This window comes from Carcharhinus amblyrhynchos, unplaced genomic scaffold (genome assembly GCF_965287045.1).
Source record: "Carcharhinus amblyrhynchos unplaced genomic scaffold, sCarAmb.v2.hapA scaffold_51, whole genome shotgun sequence".
Classification (NCBI taxonomy): Eukaryota; Metazoa; Chordata; class Chondrichthyes; order Carcharhiniformes; family Carcharhinidae; genus Carcharhinus; species Carcharhinus amblyrhynchos.
In genome coordinates, this window is record NW_027649792.1 from 491,223 (window position 1) to 503,885 (window position 12,663).

The following is a 12,663-nucleotide window of genomic DNA, read 5'->3' on the forward strand; positions in this document are numbered from 1 at the left end:
TCCTGTCCCTGATCACTCACCAAATGTGATGTAGTTATTCTTTGGGATGTGAGCACCTCCTGAAACACAGTGTCTCGCTAACTCTCCGCTCCCTAGTGTGCCACAGCGTTCAAAGCTCAGACTCCACCTCATCAAATCTGAATTGGTCTTCCTCGAGCAACCAACATTTCCTACAGATGTGTACACAAGCAAACACAAATGGGACCGCAAGCTCCCACATCATGCAAGTACAACACATTACCTGGACCTGCCTCTGTATTTTATCTACTTTTTATATGTTTTTAATCTTGTTGTAATTTTCTACTTTAAGCTATGTTCTCAATAAACGTCACAGAAAGTATCCCACCAGCAAAAATCTAAATCTGCTTGAATCTGTAAGGATGGGAAAAGGGCATTTCTTTCATTCATTTTTGGGAAACAGAGTTCTCAGGATAGCCAGCATTTATTGCCCATCCCGAGTTGATGTTGGAGAGCGGTTGGGAGTTAAACCCATTGTTGTGACTGTGGAGTCACATGTAGGCCAGACCAGGCAAGGACGGCAGATTTCCTTCCCTAAATGATATGTGTCAACCAGGCGAGTTTTCTCAACAATCAGCAATAATTTTCTGGTCATCAGCAGTTTTTTAATTCCAGATATTTTTTATTGAGTTCGAATTCCACCAGCTGCCATGTTGGGATTCGAGCCCAGGTTCCCAGAGCAATAAAAATATCAGGATCTTTCCTGATGCTATGACATCAGCAAGGAGCTGCTCAGAAAATTCCCTCAGTGTTCCTTCCGAGGACTGACTCACCAATCAGCTGCTTCCATTGGTCCCACAACATTTTCTGAACATTTAATGTCTGGCTGACACCTGCTCACACTGGACCTGATGGGAAGGCAGTAAGCGACACAAGACAGAGCAATACATCGCCAGCCACTTCCCTAAACTCCCACACTTAGCCCAACTCTCAGAGTTTCACTCTTTGTAGCTTGCACTCTGTGGGCAGATTTAACAGGCCCAGTTCGGAAGTTTATATTTGTGCCTGAACCTGTTTGAAGCCATTGCACCTCTTCCCATCTCGGTCTGAGTAACTGCCAAGGGCTCATCCCCAGTTTCCCTTGCTGAGAGGGCAATTAAGTGTCCTGATCATGTAAGGGCGACAGATTTCCTTCCCTGGGACATTGTTGAACCAGATAAAACCTGTTTAAATAAGTTTAAAGCACTTTTGTAGCAAGAACTTACCTTGTTGAACTGTTTAAATCATTTAAAAGCATTTTTGCGGGCTTTTTGTATTTACCGCTTTAAGAATTCTAAGGGCATGGATTTCAGGGAGTTGACGGGGAGCAGGCTTTAAAACAGCGCCAGGTTTAAAAGGACACCTGGTGTAGACAGCGGGCAACGTCGGAGCGGACAGCGGAGTGAATGGGAAGCAGAGTGAGCTATTAGGGCTTTGGATCAAAAGGGCTTGGGAGAAAAAGGACCAGGTAAGTTCGTGTGGAAATTTTCAATGCTACTACAGTGAATAATGGAGGGGCATGTGCGCCGTACTTACGTAAGGATATTTTGGCCTTGGAGGGAGTGCAGAGGAGGTTTACTAGGCTCATACCGGAGTTGAGGGGGTTGAACTATGAGGAGAGGCTGAATAAACTAGGCCTGTACTCATTAGAGTTTAGAAGAATGAGGGGAGATCTCATTGAAACATATAAGATGATGAATGGGATGGATAGGATAGAAGTGGAGGGACTCTTCCCGCTCAGAAAGGACAGTAGGATTAGGGGGCACAGCCTCAAGATAAAGGGGGGTGCGGTTTAGAACGGAGTTGAGGAGGAACTTCTTCACTCAAAGGGTGGTGAATCTCTGGAATTCTCTGCCCGTTGAGGTGGTGGAGGCTGCCTCGCTAAATATTTTTAAGACGTGGGTTGATGGGTTTCTGATAAGCGAGGGGATTAAAGGTTAGGGGGAGAGGGCGGGAATGTGGAACTGAGCCACGACAGATCAGCCATGATCTTATTGAATGGCGGGGCAGGTTCGAAGGGCTAGATGGCCTACTCCTGCTCCTATTTCTTATGTTCTTATGTTTTCTGAACTCCAAATATAATTATTTTAATCCCACCATCTGCCGTGATGAGATTGGAACCCGTGTGCCCAAAACATTAGCTGAGTTTCTGTATTAATAGTCTTGTGATAAAACTATCAGTCCATCTTTATAAGGCCCTTGTCAGGCCTCACTTGGAGTACTGTGCGCAGTTCTGGCTGCATCACTATGGGAAGGACGTAGAAGCTATTGAAAGGGTACAAAGGAGATTTATAAGGATATTGCCTGGACTGGGAGGCATGCCTTATGAAGATAGGCTGAGGGAGCTGGGACTCTTCTCCCTGGAGAGACGAAGGTTGAGAGGTGACCTGATAGAGGTTTATAAAATGTTGAGAGGAATAGATAGGGTGGATTCTCAGAGGCTATTTCCCCGGGTTGAAATGGTCGCTACGAGAGAACACAGATTTAAGGTGTGGCGAGGCAAGTACAGAAGTGATGTTAGGGGTAAGTTTTTCACTCAGAGGGTGGTGAGTGAATGAAATCGGCTGCCGTCAGTGGTGGTGGAGGCGAACTCGCTGGGGTCTTTTAAAAGACTCCTGGATGAGTATATGGAATTTAATGGGATTGGGGGTTATAGATAGGTCTATGGATTGGTAGGTATTGATGTGAGCGGCGCAACTCGTGGGCTGAAGGGCCTGTTTGTGCTGTAGTGTTCTATGTTCTATGTTCTATCATACCCACATCCTGAGTATACAGACCCTGAGTTCCAGTAACCTCGATACACCATTAGTCTGCAGACCTCCCTGATTGGATAGCATTAACTGGCTCAATCAGGGAATTCATATTCCAATAGGTCCAACTGATGGTTATCATTAAAGTCACTAAATAAATCTCTCTGTCGCTTTCTGTCTTCTTGTGCATCTCTCTGTGTGTCTCTGTCTCTGTCTCTCTCTGTATGTTGTTCTGTGTCTCTTATTGTCTCTCTGCATCTCCCTCTTTCTCTCCCTCTATACCCTCTTCTTTTGTCTCTCCTGCTCCCTTTTAATCTCACTCTCCTTGCCCCGCTCTGTCTCCATGTCCCTCCCTCTCTGTCTCTGTCCCACTTTTCTTATCTCTCTCTCTCTCTCTCTATGCCTTTCACTGCCATTTGCTCTTGTTGTGTCCATTGTATGTGATAGGTCTCATTCTTTTCCATTTGTTCCCGTTCTCTCTGTTTCACTCTTCTCTGACTATTTATCTCTGCCCTCCTTTCTGTCTCCCGTTCCCTCTTCGTTGCCCTTTTCCTTCCTTATTACATCTTCCCATGTGTGTCCTGTCTCCCTTTCTCATTCCCTGTCCATCAGCCCTGCCATTTCCCCCTCTATCCCTGTTTCTTCCGGTCTGAGAAAACCCCTCACTCTCTCTGTCCTTCATCTCTGTTTGTCTCTCTGTGTCTGTCTGTTTGTTTCCCTCTCCCTGTTGAAAACTATTTCAAATGCTGTCTCTCTTCATGTCTTTGAGCCCTTTCGTCCCTCTACCTATCTTTGTCTCTCTATCACTCTCACTGTTGCTTTCACTGCCCTCTCTCTCTCTCTCTCTCTCTCTATCTGTTACTCTTTCTCTCTTTGTGAGGCTGTTTGTTGTTTAGAGTTTGAATGTCCAATAGGAAGAGTCAGGGATCTTGTGGTTGCAGTTACTTCTGAGGCTGTAATGAGATGAATAATTGCAGTAAAGGGATGTTTGAGCAGAATTATTAGCTGCTGTCTGAAATGAGTCTGTGTCACAGCATAAATGGCAGTGTTTGTACAGCAACTCAAGAGTTGCAGCATGAAACCCAATTCCAGAACAAAATAATCTAACACTACCGACTTATATCCCAAATAATCCATCCGATTCCATATTGAATAAACCATTAATATTGACCATAACAGAATGAAATTGGCTGAGATAACAAACAGTAAAATGATGGATTTCCTTCGACTCTCCATCTCTGGGTCTCTGGAATTCTCCCCACTGTTGTGACACCGGAGTCTCCTGCGGGCTCTGCTGCTCACTAAAATGTGTCGGACAGTGAAAGCATTCAGCAGCAGAATCAGGGCGAATGGGACACACGGGGTTAAAATGAAGTGGAGGAACTCGATTGTACTCCAGATCACAGATTTCATAACATCCCATGCGACAGCACAAAACCAGGGATCGTTCATCAGATGATATCCATTTAAAAACATAAAATACCAGAAAATGTTCTTTAAACAGCTCAGCACCGTCACTGTTCCCAGAACCACAGCCGCCGATTTCTCGCTGCAATATTTACTTTTCAGCTTGGGGCAGCAAATGGCCACAAATCGATCAAAGGTGAAAGTGACGGTGAACCAGACAGAACAGTCAGTGGCTGCGTAAAGCAGGGCAGCGTGGATATTACACACAGGAACCAACACCAGGAAATAAAACTGTTCCCAATAAACAATGGGAATGTGTCTCAATGCAAGGTCAAGGATAACGACCAGCAGATCCCCCACCGACATGGCCACCAGGTAACTAGTAACACATTTGGACAGACCACAGTTTCTGTTTGTCAGTGTCACAATTGTGATTATGTTCACTGTTAGGAAGGAAGATTAAGATTAAAATTAGACATCATTCAGGGGAAGATTTGACAATTTAGACTGAGGATAGGTGAAAATAAAAACAATGTCCACACATACAAAATAACTTTTTTAAAAAAATCCAGCTCGTCTTTTGGAGTGTCGGGGGAAAGAGGAGCATCCAGAAGAAACCCACACAGACATGGGGAGAAGCTCCAAACTCCACACAATAAATGACCCAAATGAGGAATTGAACCCAGGTCCCGGACGCTGTGAGTCAGCAGTGCTAACCACAGTGTCGCCATGCTGCACCATGGCGACAACACAATGGTATACATTTGGGAGGGAGTTTTCAGAGGAGTTCACAACACTGATCCTCACTCAGCTACATGGAAATAGTCCTTCTACCTTGTGGGGGATTTGGTGGGTAAGAAGGCTGAGGGAGTAAACCCTGACAGAAATCCCTGTAGATGATAATCAGTCATCTCTCAGACAGCTCACTGACAACCCCTGCAGCAGAACTGGTACCAAACAGTGCTGGTTCACCCTTGCCTCTGGCTCATACTAACAGTTGACAGAGGGAGATCCCGATGCCTTGACAGCACAGAATCTCTATTATATTTACCCTGGGCTGTACCCTGGAGAGGAGACCACAGCATTGTTGCCAAATTAGTACAACACAGGAAGAAATGGTAATTTCACACCCGGTTGGCACAGGACACAACTGCCAGGGTTTGCTTTCAAGTGTTTGAGAAAACTTCAGTGTTCAGTGAATAGTGACCGTCCATAATTCCCAGTGGGTTTGCTGCTGCCCCACTGTGGTCTACTGGACCAGTGAAGGTCAGTAAGTCCTCTCTTGGCAGGAAGGTTGACAATCTGTGCACCTGGTAGGAAAAACTCAACAAAGGCCGTTACCAAAGAAAAACCAAGCAGCCTGTCATAATGATAATGATCCAGTGAGAATGACATCCAATAATATGAAAGACATCAAAAGGTTTGTCATGGCACGAATCAATTCCAGCCTCCCAGATTGCCTTGATCCACTACAGTTCACCTACGTCCTCAAGTCAGGGGTAGGTTCTTTACCCAGAGGGTGGTGAGGGATTGGAATGCCCTGCCTGCTGCAGTTGTAAATGCGCCTAGTTTGGGGGCATTTAAGAGATCCGTGGATAGGTTTATGGATGAAAAGGGATTGGTTTAGGTTAGGGGGTCATTGTTCTTTAACTGGTCGGCGCAACATCGTGGGCCGAAGGGCCTGTTCTGCGCTGTATTGTTCTATGTTCTATGTTCAACATGTCCACACACACCATCTCCCTGGCCCAACAGTCAACCCTGTAACACAGACTCATGTTTATCGACTACAGCTCAACGTTCAATACCATTATTCCTACTAAACTCATGTCCAAATCTGTGGCCTGGGACTTGGCTTCTGCCTCTGCAGTTGGATCCTGAACTTCTAACTCACAAACAGCAATAAATAAGGAGAGGCAACAACACCTCTTCCACAATCATCCTCAACAGCGGTGCCCGGCAAGACTGTGTCCTCAGCCCCTTACTGTATTCCTTATACGCCGATGACTCAATTTACAAGTTTTCTGATGACCCCAACATAGTGGGTCAGATCCCAAACAATGATGAGACTGAGAACAGGGAAGAGTTGGAGAATCTGGTGAATTGTTGTGACCACAATAATCTTCACCTCAGTGTCAACAAAGCAAATCTACTTCAGGAGGTATCATGGAGTACATGCCCCTATCTACATCAATGGGTTGAAACTGAAACGGTCTAGATCTTCAGGTTTTAGGGCTCAGATCACCAGTAACTTTTTGTGTCCTTCCATGATGACACTACAGTTAAGAAAGCCCACGAATGCTTCTATCTTCTCAGAGGACTAAGGACATTTGGCAGGTCAGCTACGACTCTCACCCACTTTTACAGATGCATCATAGATAATATTGTAGCTTGGTGTGGCTCATGCTCTGTCCCAGACCGCAACAAACTTCAAACTTGGTGAATGCGGACCAGTCCATCACTCAAATCAATCTCCAACTCATCAAATCTGTCTAAGCTTCTCGCTGCCTCGCAAAAACAGCCAGCATAGTTAGGGAATAATGCACCATGGATATATACTCATCCCACTAGTTCCATTAGAGATAAAAAAAAGCATGCCAACCAACTCATAGAAAAACTACAGTGCAGAAGGGGGCCATTGATCCATTGATAATCCTAGCCAGGCCCTATCCCCAAAGTCCCACATGTGTACCCTTCTAATCCCCCTAACATGCGTATCACGGGACACGAACTGTTAATTTAGCATGACCAATCAACGAAATGTTGGACTATGGGTGGGAATCGGAGCATCCGGAGGAAATTCACACAGAGAATGTGCAAATTCCACACAGGCGTTGATCCAAGCTAGGAATTGAACTCATGTCCTTGGAGACATGAAACAGGAGTGCTAACCATGGTGCCACCATGCCGATGACTCAACAACAGCTTGTTCTTGCTGCCAGCAGGCGTTTGAATGGACCTATATGGCATTAAGTTGATCTTTTCCTCCACCCTAGCTATAACTGCATTACATTCTGCAATCTCTTATTCTCTATCCTTTGTCTGTAGAACACTCAACAAACAATCCTTTTCACCGTATACTAATATATGTGACAACAATAAGACAAATCAATTCAAATCAAACCCAACCAAATCAGTCTTTCACATCTCAAGCTGGAACATCAGCACGATGTGCCCTGGCCTTACCAATGAACTTACGCAGATTGATGATGTGCACAGGATTGCTGTGATCGAGATAAATTTACAAGGGTCAATGTGACTCTGGGGAGCTGCGAGAAACTGGACCTGCTCAAAGTGAATGCTTTCCAGAGAAACACGATACGTTCTTGCAACAGGAGAAATCCCAACAGACAATGTGTGAGAATGAAGCTGGTTTCAAAGTAAACAAAAAATCATCACTGGTGATGATGGAATCCCGGGATCCCTGATGCTGTGAGACAGCTGTGCTAAACATTGTGCTCTACTGCCATCCTACAAGGTGTCCTGGAGACATCCAAGATCACGCCCAACACGGCATCATCACTATGTCCATGATTGGAAATCATGATGATTGGAAATCAATCTGAGGGACAGGATTAATCTCCACTTTGAGAGGTAAGGGTTGATGAATAATAGTCAGCATGGCTTTGTCAAGTAGAGATCATGTCTGCAATTTGCTTGAATATATTTAGGAGGTGACTGCATAAGTAGATGAGGGAAGTGCAGTCGATGTAGTCTAAATGGGCTTCAGGGAAGAATTCCCTCATGGGAGACTGAACAGGAAAGTAATAGCCGAATGGATCGAGGGCAATTTGGTAAATTACATTCAAAATCGGCTGAGTGGCAGGAGGCAGAGGGCGGTGGTTGAATGTTGCTTTTGTGACTGCAAGCCTGTGTCCAGTGGGATTACACATGGATCAATGCTGGGTCCCTTACTGTTTGTATTGCACATTGGTGGTCTAGGCGTGAAAGCGTGAGGTATGAGCAGAACTTTCACAGGCACCGACCACAATCCCACCCAGCCCTATCCCCATAAAAATCTTCATTTAGACAGACAGATTGCCGGGGGGGGGGGGGCACGGTAGCACAGTGGTTTGCATTGCTGCTTCATAGCTCCAGGGTCCTGGGATCGATTCCCGGCTCGGGTCACTGCCTGTGTGGAGTTTGCACATTCTCCTAGTGTCTGTGTGGGTTTCCTCCGGGTGCTCCAGTTTCCTCCCACAGTCCAAAGGACTGCGGGTTAGGTTGATTGGCCATGCTAAATTGACCGTAGAACCATAGGTTAGAGGATTAGTGGGTAAAATATGGAGGGATATGGGGGTAGGGCCTGAGTGGGATTGTGGTCGGTGCAGACTTGATGGGCTGAATGGCTTCTTTGTGTACTGTAGGGTTTCTATGATTTCTATGACTTGCAGCTGTGTTCCCAACCATGTACCAAACCTATGGGGTTGCAAATACACAATTCAGATACACAAGTGAGATCTTGCTGTCAACAATAAAAATGGATTCTGCAGCCTGCTGACTGGGTGGGTGATAAGCAGTGAACTGCTATATGTTATATGTCGAGGGTAAAATGGATTCTGTCTCAATCTTTTACTCATGAAGGAATAGTGTTTGATGTCACATATCTATGAAAAGTCCCAGCACACAGAAGACATCCCAGCCCATGGGCCCTGAGACAATTGTCAGTGGCTGAAAGAAATAATAACTGGACACAGAGATTCAACAGAAACAAGAGCAGCAAACCGTGTACAGTAAATGACAGGGAAATCAACACAGTTAAACAGCCTTTCTAGCAAGAGAAACTGGACACAGGGGAGGGGACTTTACAGCCTCACTCTCCCCGAAGCTGGAAAATCCCTCCCGTGTTTAACAGACCCTCCCATGCTCCGCCCCTCGCATGCTCCGAATCCTTGGCGGTCAGGCCGGTAAAATTCCAGCCAGGGACTTACCCGGAACACCAACAATAGCCAGGAGGGGATAGTAAAAGCATTGAATCACGTGCAGTAGATATCGAATCCGACCAAATAATGTTATCCATGAGCCATCTTCAGTAAACCAAGAAATCCAGTATGATAAACTCCTGTCCTTGGTTGGAACATCAAAATCCATTGTTCCCAGATTCTGATCTATTGTTGTAACATTCCAATTGATTGTTCCCAGATTCTGATCCATTGTTGTAACATTCCAATTGATTGTTCCCAGATTCTGATCCATTGTTGTAACATTCCAATTGATTGTTCCCAGATTCAGATGCATCGCTGGGAGATTCCAATCCACTGCTCCCAGATTCTGATCTCTCCTCTCCCTCCCTCTCTCTTTCTCCACAGCCGCTGATCTCTGTTAGTTTGGAGTTGTCGCTCCCGCTGTCTCAATGAGACAACACATTGAACAGAATCCCTTATTAATAGAAGAGGGAAATCGTCCAGGCAGACTAATCGGATCCATGGAGACTCACATCAATTACAGTCACTAAACAAACAGCTTCACTTCACCCCGTTCAATCCAACACTTTTTATACCCAAAGCAGAATATTTACAGCCTAGATGGGGTGTTGACGGTCAGGGAAATTTGGAAACAATGAAGGGTCAAACCATAACTCTTTCAATATTCATTCGATATAACAGAGTCCCTCTGCTCGGCTTCATTTCGAGAGAGATAGAATACAACAGCAGGGGTGTACTGCTGAGGTTTTGTAAATCTTTGTTCAGACCACATTCCGAATATTGTCAGCACTTTTGGTTCGGGGGGTGGGGGGTGGTTTAGTTAAGTCGGGTAGCACGGTAGGTGCAAGGTTGGAGGGCCGAAGGGCCTGTTCCGATGCTGTAATTTTCTTTCTTGGTCCTTTTCGGCCCCATATCTAAGGAAGGATGTGCTGGCCTTGGAGAGGGTCCAGAGGAGGTTCACAAGAATGGTCTGGTGAATAAAAGACTTGACGCACGAGGAGTGTCTGAGGACTTTGGGTCTGTACTCGATGGAGTTTGAAAGGATGAGGAGGGGGATATCAATGAAACTTACAGAATAACGAAAGGCCTGGATAGAGTGGATGTGGGGAAGATGTTTCCAATAGTAGGAGAGACTCAGGCCCGAGGGCACAACCTCAGAGGAAACAACAACAGTCCACTCATTCGTTGGAGCGAGCAGAGTGATGGTTGCACAGGGTAAAGATAAGCGATTACCTTTGTAAAGACTTTCGCGGGCTTTTTAACTGTAATTCTGCTTTAAAAGTTAGACAGGAAGTGGGCCGCGGGGCTTTGTGGGAAGGGATTTTTTTTACCGCGTGAAGTATAAAAGGAGGATTACTGTAGACAGCGGGCAGCATCGGGAGCGGGCAGCAGAGTGAGCTGTAAGGGCTTTAGAACATCGAACATAGAACATTACAGCGCAGAACAGGCCCTTCGGCCCACGATGTTGCGCCGACCACTTAAAAAACAATGACCCTCTAACCTAAACCAATCCCTTTGGATCACAGGACTTGGGAGAAAAGGGCAAGGTACGTTTAAATTCTTAACTGTGTTTAGAAATCACGAGGAGACTGTGATGGAGAGACATGTGATGTGCTGTTTCTGTATGATGTGGGAACTGGTGGACCCCAAGGTCTTTCCCAGTGACGGTGTCTACAGTAAGTGATGGTTTCTCGAAGTGCTCCAGCTCAAAGTAGACGAGCGGAACTCTGAGCTTCAGATACTGAGGCTCATCAGAGAGAGGGAGTGTAAACTGGATAATGGGGTACAAGAGTGACTCACACCCCCTAGACTGGCTAACTCTGAGGGTCAGGAACAATAGGGTGCTGCTGAGGGGAGGAAGGGTGAGAGGAAGGAGGGGGGAGTGGGGAGAAAGGAGGGGGGACCCAAAGGCCTCGACCTCTCAATCTGCACAACAGGTTTGAGGTTCTTGCTCCCATTGTGGACAAGAATGAGGGCTGTAAGGTTGACGAGCAAACTGCCCAAGGTACAGGGGTGCAGAAACAGGACAAAGAGGAAGAAGTAAAGAGGAATGTAGTGGTAATTGGGGATAGTGTAGTTAGGGGGAAAGACACTGCCCTTTGTCACAATGATAAAGAATACAGAAGGGTATGCTGTCTGCATGGTGCTCGGGTCCAGGATGTATCATCTGGGCTGCAGAGGAGCTTGGAGTGGGAGGGTGAGAATCCAGTCGTTGTGGTACATGTGGGTACCAACGACATAGGAAAATTGGGACCTCAGGATCTGCAGAGGGAGTACTCAAAGCTGGGAATCAAATTAAAAAGCAGAACCAACAAGGTGGTTATCTCTGAATTACTCCCTGAACCACATGCAGATGGGCATAGGGTAAATAGGATTAACGAGATGAATGGGTGGCTCAGGGATTGGTGTGGGAGGAATGGGTTTGAATTTATGGGGCATTGGCACCAGTATTGGGGCAGGTGGGACCTGTTCAGATGGGATGGCCTCAGTCTGAACCGTGCTGGGACCAGAATCCTGGCGAATCGTATAACTAGGACTGTTTAAACTAATTGGGGGGGAGGGTGCAGGGGTGGGAGAAATTACAATATCTAAAGTAAAAGAGAGGGTACAGGTGCAGGAAAATGCTGAGGATGTCCCAATAATAAAGGGAGTAGGGGGCATGAGAAAGGTTAGTAGCATTCCCTCAAATAGAGTACAGATGAAGGCTGGTATAAAGACACTTTACCTGAATGCAAGAAGCATTCGGAACAAAGTGAATGAGCCGATGGCACAGATCAGCACAAATGGATATGATCTGGTGGTCATTACGGAAACGTGGTTGCAGGGTGACAGGGACTGGGAGCTGAATATCCAGGGGTATCAGGTGTTTAGGAAGGGTAGACGGGAGGAAAAAGGGGGTGGGGTAGCTCTGCTGATTGAGGATAATATCAAGGCGATAGTAAGGGAAGATATAGGCTCCAAAGAGCAAAACATGGAATTGTTGTGGGTGGAGATAAGGAATAGTAAGGGGAGGAAGACGCTGGTGGGTGTGGTCTATAGGCCCCCAAATAAAAACTTTGAGGTGAGGCGGGCTATAAACAAGCAAATAATTGATGCGTGCAGAAACAGAACGGCGATAATTATGGGGGATTTCAATCTGCATATTGATTGGTTGACCCAAGTCGGACGCGGTGGGCTTGAGGAAGAATTCTTGGAATGCTGCCGGGATAGTTTCCTTGAACAGTGTGTGATGGAAACTACGAGGGAGCGAGCTATCTTAGATCAGTTACTGTGTAACGAGGCAGGTAGAATTAGGGATCTTGTTGTGAGGGATTCTCTTGGGACGAGTGATCATCGTATAGTTGAATTTCTGATGCAGATGGAGCATGAGAAAGTAGGGTCCCGAACCTGTGTCCTCTGTTTGAACAGAGGGGAGTACGATAGGATGAGAGTGGAATTGGCGAGTGTAGATTCGGGGGTGCAGATTGGTTGGTAGGACTGCTGAGGAACAGTGGAGGATTTTTAAGGAGATCTTTTTTGGTACTCAGCAGAAATATATTCTGATGGTAAAGAAGGACTGTAGGAGAAGGGATAACCAGCTGTGGTTA

General features: G+C 46.0%; 1 protein-coding gene across 1 annotated transcript; it reads right to left on the reverse strand.

The window, feature by feature from the left end:
- Positions 1 to 131: 131 nt before the first annotated feature.
- Positions 132 to 9,305, reverse strand: LOC145337493 (putative G-protein coupled receptor 139). Its single transcript, XM_080182282.1, has 3 exons — positions 9,083 to 9,305; positions 3,693 to 4,597; positions 132 to 170 (listed from the first exon to the last, which is right to left on the reverse strand). Exons 1-3 carry the CDS (start codon positions 9,303 to 9,305, stop codon positions 132 to 134), a joined length of 1,167 nt encoding a protein of 388 aa, XP_080038408.1.
- Between the last annotated feature and the right edge of the window lie 3,358 nt (positions 9,306 to 12,663).